The following is a 22,042-nucleotide window of genomic DNA, read 5'->3' as shown; positions in this document are numbered from 1 at the left end:
GGAGGTTCCTCTATAGAAAATTTAGAAAGTTTAAAAGAACGATCTGATAAATTCAATGATCCAAACTTTTTCTCTAGTCTATCCATCAATTGCTTAGTCTCCATGACTTCACCGAGTTCTACAAGCGTTTCTGCTTTAGTTAGCTTAGATAGATCTTCATCATCATCATCAAAATTATCATGACAAAATTTTGCAAACTTCTCCTCCACTACTTTTTGATCAACCCAATGGCGTGACACTCCTCATTTTCATTAGCACATTTCAAGGCATCAAATACATTGAAAGTAATTTGTTGACCATTTACCCTCATTGTTAACTCACTTTTTTGCACATCAATTAACATTCTACTTGTAGCAAGAAAAGGTCTTCCAAGAATAATTGGCACATCTTTATCAGCCTCACATTCTAAAATAATAAAATTGGTTGTAAAAATAAATTTATCTCCTATTACCAGTACATCTTCAAATTTACCTTTCGGATGTGCGTAAGATTGATCAAGTAACTGCAGCGTGACTATGGTGGGTTTGTCTTCTCAATTCCCAGTACTCTAGGGTAGATATAGGCATTAAATTTATACTTGCTCCTAAATCACATAATGCCTTACCAATATAATGATTTCCAATTGAACAAGGGATAGTAAAACTCCCTAGGTCCTTTAACTTTGGAGGCAATTTGTTCATCAGCATCATTGTGCACCCTTTAGCGAGAGCAACAGTTTCAAATTCCCCCAATCGCCGCTTCTTTGACAATATATCCTTTATGAATTTTACATAATTGGGCATTTGCTCCAAAACTTCCACCAATGATAAGTTGATATGAAGTTGTTTTAAGACATTCAAAGATCTCTTGAACTAAAAATCTTGCTTGAAATTCTAAAATCGCTGAGAAAAAGGTGGCAGTGGCATTCCTTCAAACAAGTGATATTGTTTTGCTGTGGCATTCAGTTTGACCACATGATTTTATTCTACTGCATTGTTCTTTTGTTTGGCTTTTTCAGTTGTAGGTTTATTTTTAGATGGTTCAGCGATCTGTCCTCGATTATGACTCGAATCTTCCTCTTCAGCAGTGGCATCTCTAACAACTTCATTCAGTTGAGTACCACTTCTGAGAGTGATTACCTTACAATGCTCCTTCCCTTGTGATCTCGCATTCTCAGTATCACTTGGAAATGCTCCTTGTGGTCTCGAATTTAGAGAATTACGGATTTGTCCCACTTTATTTTCCAAAGCTCTTAGGGATGCAGCTTAACTCTAGATCACGGAGTCATTTTTGACCATGTATTCCTTCAACAAAGTTTCAATAGCTGAAGAAGATGATGCTGAATTTTGTTGAACATTCTGACGCGGCATAGGCTGATTATAACCAGGTGGTGCACTTGTGGTATTCTGTCTAATAACATTATTGGAATTTCCCACTTTTTATTATTCCAGCTAAAGTTTGGGTGTTGGTTCCACCCTGGATTGTAGGTGTTGGAATAGGGATACGGTTGAAATTGCTTATGTAACACACAAAGGCTGAGTTTGATGTACATTCATCAAACACATGATCTTCCCCACAATAGATACAGATAGTTCGGCTGATTTTATCTCCTAAACAATAGTCAGTCTCTCCATTATTTTGATCATGTTAGCTAAAGATGATACCTGGGCTATTAACGAAGTGATTTCATCAAGGGCTATTAATGAAGTGATTGCATCGAGCTCCACAGTGCTAGCAGCTCTCCTGCCAGTCCCAATTCTCCTGGTCGGATATTGACAATCATTATTGGCTATCCTTTCTAAATTTCATATGCTTCATTATAGGATTTATCCAACAAGGTACCATTGGAAGAAGTATTAACTACCATCCTTGTATGCAAGTTTAACCCATTATAAAACATTTATATCTGTGTCCAGTGGTGGATTCCATGCATCAAACATTTCCTAAGCAATTCCTTAAATCTTTCCCAAGCTTCATACAACATCTCATCTTCTGATTACCGAAAAGATGTGATGTCATTACTAAGCTTGGCATTCATATTAGGCGGATTATAGCCTAGCAAAAACCTTTGGCAAAGATCATTCCAAGATGCCACCGTCCCTAACGGAAAAGAATTCAACCATTCTCTGGCATGACCTCTCAATAAATATGGAAACAGTTTAAGTCGCAGGGCGTCTTCAAGAACACCCTGTTTCATGAACGAATCATAGACTTTTAGGAAAAGTCTTAAATGCAGTCATGGATCTTCAGTAGGCAACCCACTGAACTGTCCTACCGTTTGTAACATCTGAAACATTACCGATTTCAACTCAAAATGTTGAGCTTGAATAGGTGGTCTGACTATCCCTGGGTTCAAATAATCCAGAATTGGTACTATATGCTCACGAATAGGCCTGTCTCGGTCATCTATCACATGAGGAATAAACATGTCAACATCCTGGCCATTCATATGCAATGGATCTTCCATACCTAGATCATTTCGGATCCTAGCCATATCTCGCAGTTCTCTTCTCCTTTTTGGCAAAGTTTTCTCAATCTCTGGGTCAAGAAGATATTCTTCGTTAACAGGAATGCCTCTTCTCATACACTAATGGCAATCCTGGAAAAATTAAAGACAACTAAGTTAGATAAAACTAATGGAATTAGATAAGCAGTAACAAAACCAAATTTTACCAATTTGTCGATCCCCAGCAACGACGCCAAAAACTTGTCACGTGTGAATATAGATTCTAATGTGCAAGTATACACGTCGAATCAAGTAATATAATGATAAGTAATATCGTCTCCACAGGGATTAAATAAGATTAGTTTGCTTAATTGTTGTTATGAAATGTGTGAATTATGTTAAGCTAAAACAATGACAGAAATGCAATGGTAATCAAAATAATGATGATGTGCGTAATATGTAAACAAACAAATTTTTGAAAATATGCTATGGAAAATATAACAAGATAAAAGTGAGAGGGTTTACGCTATTGAATGGGAAGGTTGGGATTACTATGAATCTACCCTTATAAACTAATAATGTCTCGGCAAATTCTTAATCAACTTACTGCTCAGAATGGATTTGAAATGGTCTGCTTCTTTTGAGAGCAAGACCTTAGGATACCTCACCTAAAGGGATATATAGACATAGACCTTAAATCAGAATCCCAGTACTGATTACTCGTCACATTGCACGAACGCTACTTTATGTCTAGAGACTATTATGGGCATTCTATCGAACATCTACTCGTATCAATCAATTGTGGTCTAACTAACCTAGCCTTTTCAAAATTAGATTATGTTTATAAGCATAATGTGCATTCATCTATGTCTAGAGATTTCATGCATGCAATTCGGAAGAACAAATTGAATGAAACATTAAAATGGATTAAATCCAAGCTTCAACATTAATGGAAAATTCAAGTATCATCCAGTAATCTCAACCCAATGAGATTTAACTCATGGGTTGGTTAATCAAATCAGAATTCAAAATATCATTCAACATCGTTAACAATTAATTTCGCAAAGAAGTAATTTTAAGAAAATAAAGGAAGAACTTCAAGAAGCTTTCCCCGATCCAGCCCTCAACTTCGGTGAAGCAATGTCTTACAAAGACCAGGCTGACTGCCTTTTTCTTCTCCCTCGTGTTTTGCTCTGCTGCTTAGACTCTACTGCTACCCTCTATTTCCACCTTAAGATCTTTCCTCTGAGAAAGGCTTCTCCCTCCTTTTTCTCTCTCATTTTTTCCTCACTTTTTATAGGGTAGATCCCCCTTTCAGCACACAATTTTTCCTCCCTCTTTTTCAGGTAGATCTTTCTGGTATAAGTACAGTTGACTGAGAGTGGCACGAATTGAATGCTAACTCAATGTTTTCCTAGAATTTCCATGGCAATAATGTTGGCAATCCGTCCAACATTTTGCCATAACAAAACTTCACTCATTCATTTCTTTTCCTTATTCTACACCTGTCATTCAAACACAAACAAACCCTTTCCACCACAAGTAAAAGTAACATAATAACATTTAAGCACAATCCAAGCTTCATGATGCAATATTCTAAAAATACTAATATAATATCCTAAAATGCAAATACATCTACTTAAATACAAATAATTAACCAAGTTTAGAGACTTGAAATATAACTCTTTCCAAGAGTTATCAACGACATGTACCTAGGTCTAGACAATTAGAGAGTCATGTATGATATGTTTAATTGAAGAGATTGTTGGTTAAGCATGATGAAATTAAAAGTCTAAATATTATGTTATGTATGCAAATGATTAGTTGCTTGTTTGTCAACTATGTTAACTTGATGTTTAAGTTTGGTAACTAATGAACATAGTTGAGTCCATGATGTTTGGTTGAGTTTGTATGAGTGTAAATAGTGATTGAAACTTGATTTTTAAGTACTACAAATCTTGGTTTTGATATGTTAATGTTTTTGGACAAATTAAATGAGTTTTGGGTTTAGACAAACTTGTATAGGTATAAGGGGTCACTTGTATTGGTACAAGTCAAATAATATATCCAATGCTACAAAAACATGTACTTATATCGGTACAAGTACCCACTTGTACCGATAAAAGTCAGGCAGAATAGGATCTCTCCCTTATTTTGTGCTATTTTGACCCTCGGGGGTCCTTACTCGATCCCGAACACTTCTGATCACCTAGAAACCAAACTTAAAGTGTTTTAAATCGATTTTAAAGATCTATAAATGGTTTTAAAATATTTCTAAAATTTATAAAAATATTTTAGAAGTTTCTTTCTTAACTTAATTATTGATGAATAATGTTTGAGTTTCTTTGGCAACATATTGTGACATCGACATCTCGCACTCGAATCTAACAACCAAGTCGAGTGCGCGGTGTTATATAGATAAAATTTATCAAGCTTTTTTTCCCTTTAAGGCAAAATTGATAATTTATAAGATAATATTTATGTTTTACTTTCTAATACAATAATCAAACAAAGTAAAATATTCTTATTATATGCTTTCCAATTTATCTATCAAATATTAAAATATTTATTAGTTAGGTTTTTTATAGGGTGAAAATGAGAGTGACAAGATTTGAACCCGAGCCAACTAAGTTAGGTTATAAAATATGTTTAATATGATTATTTAATAAATGTGATAATTAAACTCAAGTTAAGTTTTGAGTCTAGATTTGTACTTCATTATCGTATTAGTTGGCCAAAATAAGAATAATATTAATTAAGTACAAATCATAAGTATTGGAAAATTAAGTGTTGAAAAATTAAATATTGAATTTAGGTTATAAAATATGTTTAGTATGATTATTTAATAAATGTATATTTTAAATAATGATCGTAAATATAATATAATATTAAAATATTTCATTTTATCTAAATAATGTTAAAATTTGATCGTAAAATTTTTAAAATATAATATAATATTAAAAGAAATAAAGTACAATGAAATAAACTGAAAATGTTATTTGATAATGGTGGTAATTATAGTGACAACTTTTAAAGTGAAAATAACGAGAACCAAAATTAGTCGACTAATTTCATTCTAAAAATTTTGAGATTTTTTCTTGATTGATTTCAAGCACTCGAATTTCAAGCATATCACAAGAAAACGAGGAAACTTCTAAATTTTTATGCTTGAAATTCTTTCAGTACTTGAAATCAACAAAAAAAATCTAAAAGTTTTAGAATAAAATGATCAACTAATTCTTTCAACGAAGAAAAACAAATACCTAACACTCACATTGATTAATCTTATAATAAGCCTAATCTTTTAATTTTCATTCCATTTTTTTCTAAAGAAAATGAAATTAAATTTGAAAGTAAAGATCATTATTATTTTTTACTTCAATTACACGGTGAAAGAAAGAAAGAAAAAAACCTTGTTGGTTCCATTTTAATAAGCTAAAATAAATATAAAATCTAAGTTAAAAAAAGTTTTTTCAGTTAAGGTTATTTTGATTCCCATATTTGATAAGTTGGTCTTAGTCACTAATTATTTTTCAGACCTTTTAAGAAACCAATGTTATCATGTGGTTTCTATTACTAAAACATGATAAACAAAAATTTATCATGTGGTTTCTATTAAGGATTTTCAAATGTATGTAAAAGATTAAAAACACTATAGTAATAATATTTTCATATATATAAAATTTCAAATCTATCTAATATACTCAAATTTTGATAAGCATAATCTAAGTTTATAGAACATAAAATAAAACTATTGAATTGTTAAAATAAAATTATATACAAGTGTGTAAACCTTTTTTTTTTTTTTGAGTTAGTGTAAAACTATTTTTTACATTAATCCATTAATTTATAGACAAATGTACAATGATCCATTAATTTCTCATTCTATCTAATGATGAAACAAGAACAACCAAAAACTCTTAAGCAATGAAAATAATTTCCATTTTTTCATAAGGGTTATATGGACGAACACAGGCAGGGACAAGAAGAATCAACTCAATATTTAACATGCCATTAGAAATGGAAAACAAAAAGCTAACAACTTATCTGAGTGCTGCTATTCTTCGTGATTTACTCTCCTATGTACATAAGCGGGAAGTGCCGATAAATATATCCAGAAATGAGTGTTCATCATAAGTGTTCATTTCCTTTCAATATGTTGTATTTGCAGAGGGGGCATGTCGCATTCGTCTTGAGCCATCTCAAGATGCATGTTGAATGAAAATGGTGGTTGCAAGGGAGAGAATGGAGGTCAACACCATCTTCGTATGAGCTTAGACATATACAACACTCCTACAAAAGGAAGAAAAAGGAGAATGTTAGTAAAGCAATCATTCAAAAGAGTTTTAGTTCAGCAGATACTAAAATGTCGACGAACTCGTTTGCCAAAAGAAAACAAGAACATTGAATGCATCACTGGTCCTTCCGTCTGCCCCGGGCTAGGGAAGTAAGGCCAGAATCAAGAAAAGTAGATAAAATTCGAAGGCTAGTTCCCAGTAAATGACTGTGCCTCTCTCAGCATTTGAGATTGGCATAACCGGACACGTTAATAATGGCAGCGTGCACAGATTTGTCATCTATTATTCTAGCAATAGTCAGATTTATGCATCAAGACAGCAGAAATCTAAGTTGCTCCGACTCTTTATTTTTCTTGAAGCATTCGTGTCTATTGCATATAGAGATAAGAGTATAGGGATATGATCCTCCTTTTCCAAATGCATGGAAACCTTGGAAAAAATTGAACACACGACTACTCAACACATACCCATGTCTGACACTCACCCCTGAGTTTTAGTGTATTGAATCCTATGTTACTAGGAGTTCAGTATATGTTAGATACAAAGTATTTGTCCTACACAGTTATGCTTAACTTTAGTTTTTTAAGTATTTGAAGGATCTTTGAAAGCTCATATCTCCGTATCCATATGGATGCTTTAAGAAAATTGAAGAATTGAAACAACAAAGATTTCAAACTAATACCAGAACAATGCAAATCTATGATAAAGTTGTAACTTACAGCATCCTCTGGTAAGAGTAAGTGCTCATTTGCCAAATATCCACCGCTCATTTCTACAGGAACCATTTTCCCTGCCCCCACACATGGCATTTCGCCGTTGTTTATAATCTGAAATCGATATTTCATCAGGACACTCAGATCTGCTTCTGCTGCACCTTCCTAATCAATAGCACAAGAAATAAAATATAGGATTTAGCTATGAACGATTTATTCAATGTGTGTGTGTCTGTGTGTGCGAGTTTCTAAGTACCTGTTTGGCAACAGCATAAAGAATTGCGACGATGCAGGGTAAGCAGCAGCAGAGAGCGATCCCGATCAAACATGCTAAAACAACACAAATGACTGCAAAGAACACATCGAATGCCAGAAAAACCACAACCAACCTGCACATATATCACACAATTAAATATCCTAAAGTCTTTCTCTCCAACTCTTCATTTCTCTCAAAGTACCAAATACGGAGAAATAAATTGCTTGGTGGAAGAACAGGTTGGTAAAAAGACATACCAGTATAAGCGTGGAGCATTTTGCAGAAGGATATCACCACCAGAAACAACCCAATAGAAGCCTACTATACACCAAAGAAACGATACCATTGTGTTCAAGGATTCACATCGTTTAGCTACACTGTCAATTCATTAGCAAATCCGTGTGAGAATAATATAGTTTAATCACCCTAAATTTCAATTTCTAGACATAATATAGCTCCAATGTAAAGAAAATGCAACGCTTTCATGAAAATAAATTTTAAAAAAAAAACTGACCTAGATTGATTTGAACCAAAAAGACTCATTTCAATTCCATCTTCTTCATCTTCACTATCATTAACATGCTCGGCAGCAGCGTCTCCTCTCTCCTCATCGACGGCAGATGTTGTTCTTGTGTTGCTCCACCTATACTCCCACAACACAAAAACAACATGCAGCATGCACAGCAAAGCGTAGCCGCAAACCCACAGCCTAATAGGAGTATTCGGTTTCTCATCCATCGTAGACGGTAACATCACCACCGACAACGCCACGAACGCCGCGTTCCACATCATGTCCAGCGCCACGACCGACTTCGAGTACCCGCAGTCCACTCTCTGCTCCTCCTGCTCACGAGCAGCCATCTCCCTCGCGAGCACCGGCCCTCCACGCCGCCGACCCGGCATTGCAAGCTGAGCGGTGGAAGCAGCATCCGAGTGGCGGGGGCTGAGGAGTGGAGCGTGAGGATCAGACGGGGCGGCGGCGGGAGTTGCTGGTGTTTCGGTTGAGTACGTGGAAGACATGTGGGAATTTGATTTCGAGGATTCTAAATTCTGCTGGGGTTGAAAGAAGGGGAAAGTAATGGAAAATCATTTATAGAAATGGAAAGGGAATGTTTGAATGAAAGAGGTGACTGCTTAGAAAGAGATTCTGTTTGGTTTGGTTTGGTTTTCGATGGTTGAAACTTGAAAGAGGGTATTACTGTCAGTTCGTTTTCTGTTCTTTTTGGTATTCTTTTCTAATCCCAATTGTTTTTAATTCTTCATTGTACAAGTGTTCTTATAATTTTTTGTATAACCGTACAACCATTTTGGATTGCAATCACAATACCACAATCCTTCAGCTGTAACAGTAAATTAGATTCAATATTCAAAAAGTTTGTTTGGATAAGTAATGCGAATTCAGCTGTCTGAACTAATTCCTTTTTTTTTTTTTTTTACTAAAACATCCAACTTTGATTCGACTTTAAATTCAATTATTTTATACTCTTAACACAAACTAATACAACCCATTTTATATCGACCAAATCCTTTAATTATTAAAATTATTTAATTTAGCTCTTAAATCACATATCAAATTTTATATGGTTTAATTTAAAATGAAAATTTTAAAGTAAAATAAAGTTTTTGTATGAGTTTTGAAAATTTCAATACCTTGATTTTCACAATATTCAATTTTCTTTAAATTTTTATTTTAAACTATTCCGTGTAATATTTGACATCTCATTTAACTTAAATTAATTATTTTGGTAATTGGAGGCTCTATTGATATTTTCTCAATAGTTTGAGGATATAATTAGAATGTTTTAGAATTTGGAGATCAATTTAGAATGAAGGTTATAGTTTACGGATGTATGGTACAATTAACTCATATAGCATATGTATAAATTAATATGAGAGCAACTTTGGTAAAAGTACTACTTTGTATTATGAGTTGGGCTCCATTTTGTCCTATCTACTCAAAAAATGAGAAAATTAATCCTTAGATCAAAGAGCGAATTGGTCATTTTGTTAAAACTTCCATCCTTTTTCACTGTTAAAAATTGGTTTCTATAGGTCAACATGATGGCACACCATGTGTAGATGTCTAATTATTCTGTCAGTCAAATTTTTAACTGTAAAAATGAATGAAATTTTTAATAGAAATAACTATTTTACTATTTAATCTAATATATAGAGATTAATTTACATATTTTTAATAAAAAAGATGAAATACAATTTAACATTTAATATAAATACCCATCATTCATTTAGCAAACAATTTTAAAAAGATATTGCAGCTGCCCTGCTCAAGTGTAGACAAAAACTGAATAAATCTTTTGGACCACAATCTAATCAATACTTCTAATACTATACAGGATAATCTAACTAAGTAATTTTGAGAAAAGAAAAGAAAAGAAAATATCTAAATATGTAATAAGATAGCCTCCTCCCATCAGTTAATATATATACAATTTTTAAATGTTTTTAAAATTTTGGACGTGTTTGAATTTAATAAAATTAAAATATTATAACTTCAAGCATAATTCAAATTTTATTATAATGTATCTTTCTTTCTTTCTTTCTTTCTTAATTTTGGGCATGTCATGGTTTTAGAATAAAATTGTAATTAATATCAACATAATTATATCTCTAATTATATTATTTAATAGTGCCAATAATAACTATACAACTACATAATTTTAAATTTTAAAAATATTATAAAAATAATAATTTTGAAGAAAAACTCTAAATAAAAATTTTAAAATTAAATCACCGTATGTAATATGCTAGACCAAAAATATTTGACAATATGATGCAATTTTATCTAATTACTCTAACATTTCATAATGTATAAATGATATATAATTTTATTAATTATTTAGCATGTCAAAATGTATGAAAAATTATCTTTTGTTAATAAAAATTTCAAATTATTTTAATGAGAATAGTAAATAAAATATAACTTTAAAAAAATTAAGACACTAATATTATTAGTGTATAAAATAACATTTTAAACTTAATTCAAGAATATGTTTAAAAATTTTATGATGATTTGATTTGAGTGTAATTATTTATAATTACTTGTGTAATTACCCAATTCTCACACTTTCTTTGAGAAGTGGATAGTGTAAATCAAACATACCATATATTTGTATCTACAAAACTTGCAACAAATCCAATTGCTAAGTAATTTTTGAATACATCCTTAAAAAATAAAATAAAACTCAAATTCTTTTAATAAAATATTAATTTAATTGTAGAAGATAAAGCTTTTAAAATTAAAAATTGAAGTTACACATTATATAAATTATGTGTGAGTCTCTAATAAAATTTATTTTGATTTAAATTATATTTTCTAAAACCTTAGCATTTGACTTTATTGGTCAGAAATGTTCTCACATCTCACAATAAGTTGCGATTAGACCTGTCCAAGGGTTGGGTATCCCACCAAACCCAATTTGAGTCAGGTTTGGATAATAGTTTTTTATTTTGAGTCGAGTTCAACTCAATTTGAATTTAATTTAAATAATAATTTTTTAAATAAAAATAAAATATAACAATATATAAAATAAAAATATATTTTATTATTTTATTATTTTTAAATAATAAAAATATATTTTGAAATTGAATTTCAATCGATCCGATTAATGAGTAACTGTAATCATAATGTGCACAACACAATATTATATTTATAATTAATTACAAATAGGACAAAGTTCAAACGCTACTGCTTAATGCTAAAGCCGAGTTGCCAATAATAATTAAAGAGATTTTCTATCAAACTTTTCCCCTTTGGATAAAGTAACCGAGACACGCCAGCTACCAAAAATAGGAAATTTCGAATCCCAGTTATAATTTGTTTTTATTTTTATTTTTATTGTGAATGTAATTTTTTATTTAAATTAAAAAAAATCAGAAGTCAAAAAATATTTGGAAAATTCTGGAAGATATATTTTAATTTTTAATGCGAACGTAATTTTAGAAAAGAGAAAATAGAAAAAGGCTGTCGCAATTTTAAGCATCGGAAAAAGGGAGGTGGAATCAATTTTCGAAGCGCAACCAGCAGCAGCTTTCACTTCTTAAACACACACAGTAATCTCGAATTTAATTTAATTTAATTTAATTTAATTAATTAAGTCTCCATCACTCATTTCTCTTCCTTTCTCTCTCCTCACTCTGTCATTGTAACCAGATTTTAAAATCTATAATCTACAGAGAGAAAAAAAAACATTATTATTATTTTTATATATAACTGATTTATCTCTCTCTCAGCTCTAAAGCCATTCTTCTTCACTCTCTCTATCTTTTCTATTATCTGAGAATTTGCTGAGCAGTTGTGTATTTCAACTGATTTTCAAACCCTATCGTTTTGGATCCACTTCAAGGTTTAGATGTGAAGAAAACTACTCTGCCTGGAAAGAGTTACTTTTTTTCTTCTTCTTTTTTTTTTTTGTTTTGTATTTGAAGTGGTGAGAGGAAGTGTTTGGATCGGAGATGGCGGAGATTGCCGGCGAAGCGGCAGAGGTAACAGGCAATGCGAGAAGTGAGTCGCCGGTGAGGTTGACTTCGACCACGTCGGGAGCACCTCCGCCTTTGGCGGTGTCGGCGTCGTTTAAGGAGAGTGGAGGGAAAGGTTCGTCGAGGAGGAGAACTGTCAGACCTAGCTTCGATGCGGATAACGACTTCATTACGTTGCTTCACGGTTCGGATCCGGTGAAAGTTGAGCTTAATCGGTTGGAGAATGAAGTTAGAGGTCTGGAATGTGGCTCGATCTAGTTGTTTTTCGCCTCGATTCGGTTCAATTTAGCTGCTTTTAGTTAACGGTTAACCGTTTCCTTTTATTTTAATATTTTGGATATGTTTACAGATAAAGATAGAGAATTGGGAGAAGCACAAGCCGAAATTAAGGCATTAAGGATGTCTGAAAGGCTAAGAGAAAAGGCTGTCGAAGAGGTTGATTAAATTATTATTATTATTAATTATTAGGTTTTAATTTAATAAAATAATTAAATTGTGAAAACGCCTTAGTAATACTGGTAGTTAAAAGTAATAATTTATTTCGAAATGTTTTGAAATTTTCTTATTTTTCGTTAAATTATGTCTGTTCTTAGTGGAAAGTTCACTGCTTTTCCTCCCCTTTATTGGATGTTTGATTTCTGGGGAAAAAGAATTCAATTTGTTTGAAGTTTAGTGATGGATAATCTGCTGAAACTGATGGAAGAAGGGGCTGTTTGCTATGTTTCTCCAGTCTTCAATTTTCATGAATTATTAGTGCTGATGCGTATCCATACATTGGTCTATGGAGATGATGACGCTCCACGGACTCTCCAAATACGTAGAAAACTAACATACCCATGTCGAATGCTACTCCTATCTGACACTCATTTCGTGTCCCAGTAACATAGGCTGTTTGTATTTCACTGTATATTGTTGTTTTACTGAAGTAGATCCTGTAAACTTTATATGTAAATTTGCTCTGCCTGCCTATGTCTACATTGCTGATAGCAAATCTCTGTTCTTTGTATGGTTGGAAAGTTGGCTTTCTGGTCTTTGGGTGAACAATTTACTGTGCTTTTTACTCTTGAAGTCATGTTTGGTAGAGTTTTTCATCATTGTTATTGGTTAGTAATTTTAGAAAGTCAGTGATGGGCCGTCTCATCTAGCAGTATGAATAATTTTTTAATGCTTTATCAGACTTCTTTGTCAGATTCCTTGTAGTATCTGTGTCTTTTCATTTTAAGATTGCATATTATGGCAAATTAATTTAAGGTTTTGCATCGTTCAGTTGCTTTGTCCTGTCTTCTAATGTTGTTTGACTTGTCACTATTAAAGCTGTTACAAGATTTCGTGCTACGTGCAATCTAAAACTTATGTTAGTTCTTTTATTAGATCAAATGTTCTTCCATGCATGTTATCTTCTTCCTATAACTAACAAAATTTTTTTCTATATATGTTTTTTTCTTTCTAAATTTAATTGTTTGATGAGGTTTAGGGTAGCATGTGATCTCATGATTGAAATTTTGGCTTTCATGCTGAGAGATTCTAATGATCTATTGTCCTTTTTGTTTTATGACTTGCTATTTCTGCGTATTGCAAATGATCTTGTCTTGTTCGGGAGAATTCCTGATCTTTATGTATTTTAGAGGTCTTCAACACTTGGCAACGCTCTTGCATCAAAGGCTTTAGTTTATCTTTTTTTTTCTTCTTCGGTAGTAATTCAACATATAATATAAGGTGTTGGACACGTCTGAAATTTGGTTTTATATCTGTCTTCTGACCCAGAATTTTTGTAACACCTTTTGTAATTGAGATGGAGACTGACTTTATTTTAAATTTATTTTCTTTTGTATCATAGCTCACTGATGATCTCTCAAAAATGGCGGAGAAGCTTAAACTGACAGAATCTCTTCTGGAAAGCAAGGTATGATTTCAAAAATTTCTTCAAGCCATATTATTTTTCTGTTGTTCTGTTATATTAATTTGTGAAACATGTTCTCCAGAACCTAGAAATCAAGAAAATAAATGATGAGAAGAAGGCATCCATGGCTGCTCAGTTTGCAGCTGAGGCCACTCTGCGGAGGGTTCATGCTGCTCAAAAGGACGATGATATGCCTCCAATTGAAGCAATTCTTGCACCCTTGGAGGCTGAGCTGAAGCTTGCTCGGCAAGAGGTATTTCTTGGGACAATTCAACAACTGGTTCTGTCTCACCAAGGGAATTGGAGAATGTTTTATAAACTTATATGAGATAGGTTATTCCCCCACTGATTAGGTTTTTTTTTTGGTTCTCTGCAGATTGCAAAGCTTCAAGATGATAACAAAGCTCTCGATCGTCTAACTAAATCAAAAGAAGCAGCTTTAATTGATGCTGAAAGAACTGTAGAGTTTGCATTGGCGAAAGCTTCCATGGTAGATGATCTCCAAAATAAAAACCAGGAATTGATGAAGCAGATAGAAATTTGCCAGGTATTCCCATCATTCTTTGCGTTTCCTGTTTCAGGTGCATCAAGAGTTGGGTATATAGGTTTTTGCTCACTCAGTACGCCATATGTTCAAGAAAGTAACATATCTATGACCTGTCTATGGTAGGAAGAAAACAAAATTTTGGACAAAATGCATCGCCAAAAGGTTGCAGAGGTTGAAAAGCTTATGCAAACAGTTAGGGAGCTGGAAGAGGCTGTTCTTGCTGGTGGTGCTGCTGCAAATGCAGTGAGGGACTACCAGAGGAAAGTTCAGGAGATGAATGTAATGTGCTCAGCTTTTAACTGTCCAAGCTTTCCTGATAACTTTCTGGCGATATACTCTTAAAGCTCTTCCCAAAATGAATGATTATTTCGGTGTTTCTTAGGAGGAAAGAAAAACACTTGATCGAGAGCTGGCACGTGCAAAAGTAAGTGCTAATAGAGTGGCCACAGTTGTAGCAAATGAGTGGAAAGATGCTAATGACAAAGTGATGCCTGTAAAACAATGGCTTGAAGAGCGGAGATGCTTGCAGGTTTTTGTGGATAGTTTCTCCATCAAATAAATCTATAGGCACTTAAATTAGTAATTTCTCTTACTGCAGACTTTATTTCTTATAGGGAGAAATGCAGCAACTTCGTGACAAGCTTGCTATAACTGAGCGAACTGCAAAATCTGAAGCACAGTTGAAAGTAATAATCTGATTGTGACAATTATCACTCTGTTCTCTTTCTTGATGCCGCTGGTTTGGAATAAGAGCTTTTATTTTGATTTGCTAGGAGAAATATCTATTGCGGCTCAGAGTTCTAGAAGATAGCTTGAGAGGATCTTCTAACAGTGTTAGTCGCAGTACATCAGATGGAAGAAGTGTGAGCAATGGGCGTTCTAGGCGTCAGTCTCTTGGTGGAGCTGATAACTTCTCAAAACTTACCCCCAGTGGGGTTTTATCCAAGAGATCACCAAGCTTTCAATTGAGATCATCTTTCTCGTCTAGTACAGTATTGAAGCATGCTAAAGGAACATCCAAGTCATTTGATGGAGGCACAAGATCGTTAGATGTGACAAAAGTGCTTTTAAATGGAACAGACTCAAATAGTTCACTCAACCAACCTTCTGAGGGAAAGGCTGAGGCACCAAGTGATGAAAAACCAAATAATTTCCTGGCAGTGGATGCAGAGGATAATGTACCTGGAGTATTGTATGATTTGTTGCAAAAAGAGGTCATAGCTTTGAGGAAAGCTGGTCACGAGAAAGATCTAAGCCTTAAGGATAAGGATGAGGCAATTGAGGTTGATGCTTGTGTTCTTTCGATCTAACATCATATTGATTTATCATTCTAGTTAAATGCTCTAGTAATCCATGTATTTTTCAGATGCTTGCCAAGAAGGTGGAAACATTGACAAAGGCAATGGAAGTTGAGGCTAAAAAGATGCGACGTGAAGTAGCCACTATGGAGAAAGAGGTTGCTGCCATGCGTGTCAAGAAAGAACATGAGAATCGGGCCAAGCGGTTTGGTAACTCCAAGGGGTCTGCTGCTCAGCTGCTTACCGGAAGGTGCTTTTTTTCCACTGATAGTTGTTTAGCTTTTAATAATTCTCATTTTCCTATAATGCTTCAAGCTAAAATTAGTCTCACTACTAGAGTAACAATATTTGGAGAATAGAAGTAAATCCTCAATATATTCTACAGATTTGGTTTAAAAGCCAAATATTTATAAGATAATCAAATCCCTGATTTTCAGGGATTTTTATCTAAATCTTCCAACACTCTCCCCCTGGCAGGTTTTGATGTCTTCCATATCCAGTTTGCAAGTCGAGTAATCAAACTGTCCCTTGCAGATTCCCGTTTCTAGAACATCTAATAATTGTTCTTGAGTTGATTCCATAAAATAATCGTTCTTGAGTTGATTCAATAAAATAATCGTTCTTGAGTTGGGATGTATGGCTAGCATACACGTCCCTCTAGCTTTTATTTGATGAAGAATCGTTATACTTCAATGTGCTTTGTCCTGTCATGTCCAACCAACCTACGAGCTATACTGATAGTAGCTTTGTTGTCACGGTACAGTCACAGGAGGGGAGTTAGGAACCTTTAGGCCTCTTGGTAATTTCTCCAGCCATAACAAATTACATATTCCAAGTCTAAATTGCTTAGACTTAATTTTTCTTGAACTATCTATACCCGACACATATTCGGACATGGGTCTGGGGATACTAAAAAATTTGAACATATTCTTATTAAAATAAAACACCCAAGTCGGAGTAACAGCCAAGAGTTGCTGCTCTAAATTCAGCTTCTGCTCCACTCTGAGCTACTGCATTTTTTGTTTCTTGCTTCTCCTACTTACAAAATTTCCTCCCACAAATGTTTAATAGCATGAAGTAGAGATCTGTCAGTTTTGCAGCTACCCCATCAACGTTAGTGCACCCTTCAATCTGTAGATGGTTTGAAGACCATGAATGAACATGTGAATCAGTGTCATTTGATCTGTTAGGATTCATTGTAATTTGGTACTAAAAGTAGTAGTGATCACTTCAAAAGTAATCTACTTGTTAGTTCTTTTTTGATATTCCACCTAATTGTTTTTCTGTGACTTGCTTGACCAAGAGTCAAGGCCTGTAATCGATAAATGCAAATATGCTAGCTTGTTTTCCTTTGATTTCATGTTTAGTATATTCCAAACATTGACATTCAATGTAACATAAAATTTCTCAAACTTATGCAGAAACGTATCTCGAAGTGGGTTAACACGCAGCACTCAATGACAACAAAATTCTAATTGGAGCTGCCGCAAGGACTTGCATAGGTCTCTTCTGTCTGTTGTTCTATTTATTAAATATTACCTCTTTGGTGATTGATTATAAAGATGATAAGTTTTTGTGTTGATGAACTCATGTTCACTGAAATTAGCGAAGAGAAGAGAAGAAATTTGGTATAAGAGTAAAATTCGAAGGAAGAAATTGGTTGTCGTGGTGCTTCAGACAGAGAATACTTATTCCTCTGCCTAGAGATGAGCCAAAAAAAAAAGAAAAAAGGAGAGGAAGTATTGACTATGAGCTAACCTTTGGCAGGGTTTTCCTTGGGAGTGGCGAGTGGCCATGGAAGTGTATGTATAGGCAACTTTAATGGCTCCCCCCCCCCCCCCAACTTTTCTGGGGAGTTCATATTTGTAATATCAATATGCAGATAAGTTGTTGATTTGAGATTTGAAGTTTGTTAATATCATAGTTTAAAGATAAGGTGCATGCTTCTACATGAATGGATGGAGTTAGAGCTTAAACTCGGCTTGGTTAGAATTTATCTAACTCCAATCCAAATTTGAAACTTACAGTACGTTTGGTTCGCTGTAATGGAATAGAGGTGTAATGGAATGGAGGGTTAATAGGTAATTTTTTTGTTTGTTTGAATGGAATGGAATAGAGGTGTAATAGTATTTTTGTGTTTGGTTAAATAGAATGGAGGTGTAATAGCATATGGGAAAAAATTAAAATGATTAGAATATCCTTAGCAGAAATTTGTTTAGGTAAATGATTATTGTTATTGTTATTAAATTTTAATAAGATTGTTTAATATCAATAATAAATAATTTAATCATATTTTAACATAGTTATTATTAAATATATTTTAATTAAAATATATATTTTAATAAAATTCTTAATAATCAATATTCTTATATGAATTTACTAAAATTATAATATATGATATTATAAAATATAATTTGAAATAATTATTATTAAATATATTTTAATTAAAATATATGATTTAATGAAATTTAAAATAATTATTACTAATAACTTTTCTTATATGAATTTGTATAATTTAAAATAATTATTATTAAATATAATTTAATAATAATATATAATTTCATAAAACTCTTACTAATAATTTTTCTTATATGAATTTGTATAATTTAAAATAATTATTATTAAATATAATTTAATAATAATATATAATTTCATAAAATTCTTGATAATAAATTTTCTTATATGAATTTGTATAATTTAAAATAATTATTATTAAATATAATTTAATAATGACATATAATTTCATAAAATTTTAATAATAAATATTCTTATATGAATTTACTAAAATCATAATATAACTTGAGAACTATATTCTGCATAAACATAATTAACTTATATTAACAAAAAGGTTAGATGAAAATGAAATTCTACATCATAATCCATATTTTATATAGTTTTACAACATCAAAAAGTTTGAACATTGATTTTTAATGGTTAGAAAGAAATTTTCTGACCCATTCCAACCGCGCATCAGAAGGTAAACTAAAGAAAACGAGCATTTGAGTTGGATGATCTGGAATTTTACTCAAAGCTCGATACCGCTCATCCACGGTTAAACCTTCAATTTCACATAAGGCTAAATATAAATTTGTAGCTTTCTCTTGGATGATCTGGAATTTTTCTAACTTCTGTTGAACTACCACATCGGAGGCAATACTCCTACTGATTTGTTCGCCAATGGCCCGCATGTTTTCGGCCAATAAAGTGGCAGCCTCATTAAATGAAGAAGAAATATTATCACCTGCATCAGAATTCTTCTTTTTCTTCTTTAAAGATGAGGAACCCCCTTGGTTTCTACAGTCTTGACTCAGAAAGCGAAACATCCATGTCATCCAAAGAGACATCGACTTGCGATCATAGAATTCGTTTATTTCTTCATTAATATCTGTAGTAGGTACATCAGCGGCTGTTTGAGCATTTATTTCTTCAATAACATCAGCGGCTGTTTGAGCATCTTTACCAGTCATTCGATCTCGTGCGTAGATGGCTGTAAGTTGGTCGTAGTAAGGGAAACTATGATGTTTGAATTGACCGACTTCTTTATGACTCTATAAAAATGAGGAAATCATATTAGTTATAAGTTGAGAATAAATAAGATAATAAAGACTTAAAATAATTCTTACATTTAAATAAGAGTTTCAAACCGCATCTTCAGCAACAACGAGCTGCCTATGCTCGTCCCAACCAAAACTGCTATTGTTTTGGCCATTAAGCATGTCATACACGATTGACCAATCCCTTTTTAGTAACCTAATCCTCTATTTTATATTAGGTTTAGCCTTCAACATTGCATTGGGTAAAGCCTTTTCTAACATTTTTTCCAACTCGTATAAATAACCGGCTTTGAACCCCGTATCAACATTAAAGGTTCCAACATTGTGCAAGTCCACCATGCAGGAAATCAATGCTGCATCTTCTTTCGGAACCCATTTCCTTTTGGTTCCACGAGAAGCTTGGGAGGAAACATTTTCTGAAACACCTGACATAATTATCTTAAGAAAAAAAACAAATTAAATTTAAGTTTAATATCATGAATCAAAAGGCTTTATGGCATAATTTACCTTTAACCGAATATAAATAATAGCTCAAGTAACTCATTTACAACATTTGATTTCAAAATCTAAAGAATAACAAAACTATATCCTACTATACTTGCAATTAATAATCCCTAAAACAAGCAGGAACCGGAACAAATCAAGAACAATATCAAAACAAATGCAACAATTTCCAATTTCATCTTCCAGTCACTAACAACAAGAAGCTAATATCTGAATTGAAAAAACAGCACTAACAACAATTTCCATTGTAAACTCTTTGAAAAAACAATAGACTATCAAAACAATGTCTGAATTGAAATGGCAATTCACAAGTTTAAACTCTTTCAAATTCTCCGGATCTAGACAGCCTAAAAGCACATACAACTAGGTGAGCAACTTAATACTGCTTTCGTTGTACAATGTTCTTTATAAGAGCCACATAATACCAACCTGGATCAGTCATTAAGCTAACTTAGAAAACAAAGCTATAATTGCTCACTGCCTCAAGTCTGCAGTTAAGCCTGGCATTCAATAGTTATGGAATCTGAAACGTACAAGGTATAAACATCAGTACAAACTCTGATTTTAGAAGACATTGTGCACAAGACACAATTTTAGAAGCTGATTTTAGAAGTTAAGCCAGAAGTTTACGAAGCGCACAAGGTATAAACATCAATACAGACTCTGATTTTAGAAGCTGAGAGTTTTGCAGCATTTCTTCTTATCAGTTAAACTGTTATGTTTTGTATGAATTTTATATGATTGCCTGTCCTACTAGAAGAGTAAACATTTAAGTTAAATAATTCAGTTTGCTAAATAAGATTTATAAATTCTCCCTATTAAAAAGTTAGATATGTAGCTTGCACGCATTCATGATTATGCTACTAGCAAAAGCTCCTTGAATATGAAAATTACATAAAGTAGAAGCTTATTAACTTTGATTGCAAGCAAAATGAACCTAATGGTTCTGTACCTATGAAATAATAAACCTAGCTTAAACAACTTCATATAACATACTTGCCCTTATTCCTTAAAACTCTTTGGATTACATAACAAAGGAAAAGAAACAACAATCTTCCATGTCTCAGATGTAAGATCTCTACCAAACCTAACACCATTCCACCTAAGTTAAGCAAAGAATGCAGTAGATAGTATATGTTTGATGCATATAACCTGTTCAACTAGTTGCCAACTTAACATTCTACGTTTTTCTCATAAGTTTATTTCTCTATCAGATCGCCTTCTATTTTGCAGTTTAAACTGGAACCAAATCTAGCCAAAAGAGCAGAGCATTACTTTTCAGAGAATATGCGGGTTAGAAAAGGTACAACTGTGTTATTACAATTCCTCTCATTTATCTAGCCAACATAATGATCATATGTAGATAACCATGTTGTTCAATGCCTTATCAACTAATAGCGGAGCTGTATAATGGTTATTCCAGGATTAGAGGCTTGGGCTTTAGGAGATTTGAGAGCCTTTGGAGAGCTAATGACAGCTTCTGGTCTAAGTTCTATTAAAAACTATGAATGTGGTACGATCTACATTTTTTGTTTCTTAGTTGCACTGCTATGCCTCTAATTCCAAAAAGACCAAGACGCAACAAAAACAATAAATTTTGATACTCTGGAAAACTAACCTGTAACCAGGGAAATCGGGGAAGAGTGCGATGAACAAGAACCTGTAATGGGAAAAGGGAAATCGATTAACAGAAACGAATATTGCAATACAAACAAGAACTGAAACAAAGATTACAAATATTTCAAATTTTTTTCTTCAATTCTCTGTAATAAAACTATTTAGCCCTAAAATTTAACAACTCTTTCAATCGAACATGCAATACAAACATTGAAAATACCTCTGGAAAACTAACTTGTAATGAGCAAATCGGGGAAGAGTGCGATGAAGAAGAACCTGTAATGAGAAAAGGGAAATCGATTTTAAGTGAACAGTGAAAATACCTCTAGAAATTGGTTTCTCCTTCTTGATAAAATGAAGAAAATCAAATAAACGATGAACAATAATCGATGACAGAGTGAGTGGAAGGGAAAAGAAATTACCTGTGCAAGGA

General features: G+C 33.0%; 2 protein-coding genes across 2 annotated transcripts; one reads left to right on the top strand and one right to left on the bottom strand.

The window, feature by feature from the left end:
* Positions 1 to 6,321: 6,321 nt before the first annotated feature.
* On the bottom strand, positions 6,322 to 8,922 carry LOC105765813 (E3 ubiquitin protein ligase RIE1). Its single transcript, XM_012585065.2, has 5 exons — positions 8,207 to 8,922; positions 7,950 to 8,069; positions 7,693 to 7,825; positions 7,443 to 7,601; positions 6,322 to 6,718 (listed from the first exon to the last, which is right to left on the bottom strand). The coding sequence occupies exons 1-5, from the start codon at positions 8,710 to 8,712 to the stop codon at positions 6,557 to 6,559; spliced, it is 1,080 nt and encodes a 359-aa protein (XP_012440519.1). The 5' UTR covers positions 8,713 to 8,922; the 3' UTR covers positions 6,322 to 6,556.
* A 3,012-nt stretch (positions 8,923 to 11,934) lies between these two features.
* On the top strand, positions 11,935 to 18,037 carry LOC105765812 (microtubule-associated protein 70-4). The gene is made up of 11 exons (XM_012585061.2): positions 11,935 to 12,424; positions 12,539 to 12,624; positions 14,027 to 14,092; positions 14,172 to 14,342; positions 14,466 to 14,636; positions 14,760 to 14,915; positions 15,019 to 15,165; positions 15,251 to 15,322; positions 15,410 to 15,919; positions 16,003 to 16,184; positions 17,356 to 18,037. Exons 1-11 carry the CDS (start codon positions 12,166 to 12,168, stop codon positions 17,393 to 17,395), a joined length of 1,860 nt encoding a protein of 619 aa, XP_012440515.1. The 5' UTR covers positions 11,935 to 12,165; the 3' UTR covers positions 17,396 to 18,037.
* The last annotated feature ends 4,005 nt before the right edge of the window (positions 18,038 to 22,042 follow it).

This window comes from Gossypium raimondii, chromosome 5 (genome assembly GCF_025698545.1).
Source record: "Gossypium raimondii isolate GPD5lz chromosome 5, ASM2569854v1, whole genome shotgun sequence".
Lineage (NCBI taxonomy): Eukaryota > Viridiplantae > Streptophyta > Magnoliopsida > Malvales > Malvaceae > Gossypium > Gossypium raimondii.
This window is presented reverse-complemented; position numbering and strand designations above follow the sequence as displayed.

Excerpts from the sequence above, each read along its gene's own strand:
- LOC105765813 (XM_012585065.2), bottom strand. The coding sequence starts at position 8,712 with ATGTCTTCCACGTACTCAACCGAAACACCAGCAACTCCCGCCGCCGCC. Across the intron at positions 8,070-8,206 it reads TTTGGTTCAAATCAATCTAG|TGTAGCTAAACGATGTGAAT; the intron begins GTCAGTTTTTTT and ends ATGAATTGACAG. Across the intron at positions 6,719-7,442 it reads TACTCTTACCAGAGGATGCT|GAGTGTTGTATATGTCTAAG; the intron begins GTAAGTTACAAC and ends TTCCTTTTGTAG.
- LOC105765812 (XM_012585061.2), top strand. The coding sequence starts at position 12,166 with ATGGCGGAGATTGCCGGCGAAGCGGCAGAGGTAACAGGCAATGCGAGA. Across the intron at positions 12,625-14,026 it reads GAGAAAAGGCTGTCGAAGAG|CTCACTGATGATCTCTCAAA; the intron begins GTTGATTAAATT and ends TTTGTATCATAG. Across the intron at positions 15,323-15,409 it reads AATCTGAAGCACAGTTGAAA|GAGAAATATCTATTGCGGCT; the intron begins GTAATAATCTGA and ends TTGATTTGCTAG.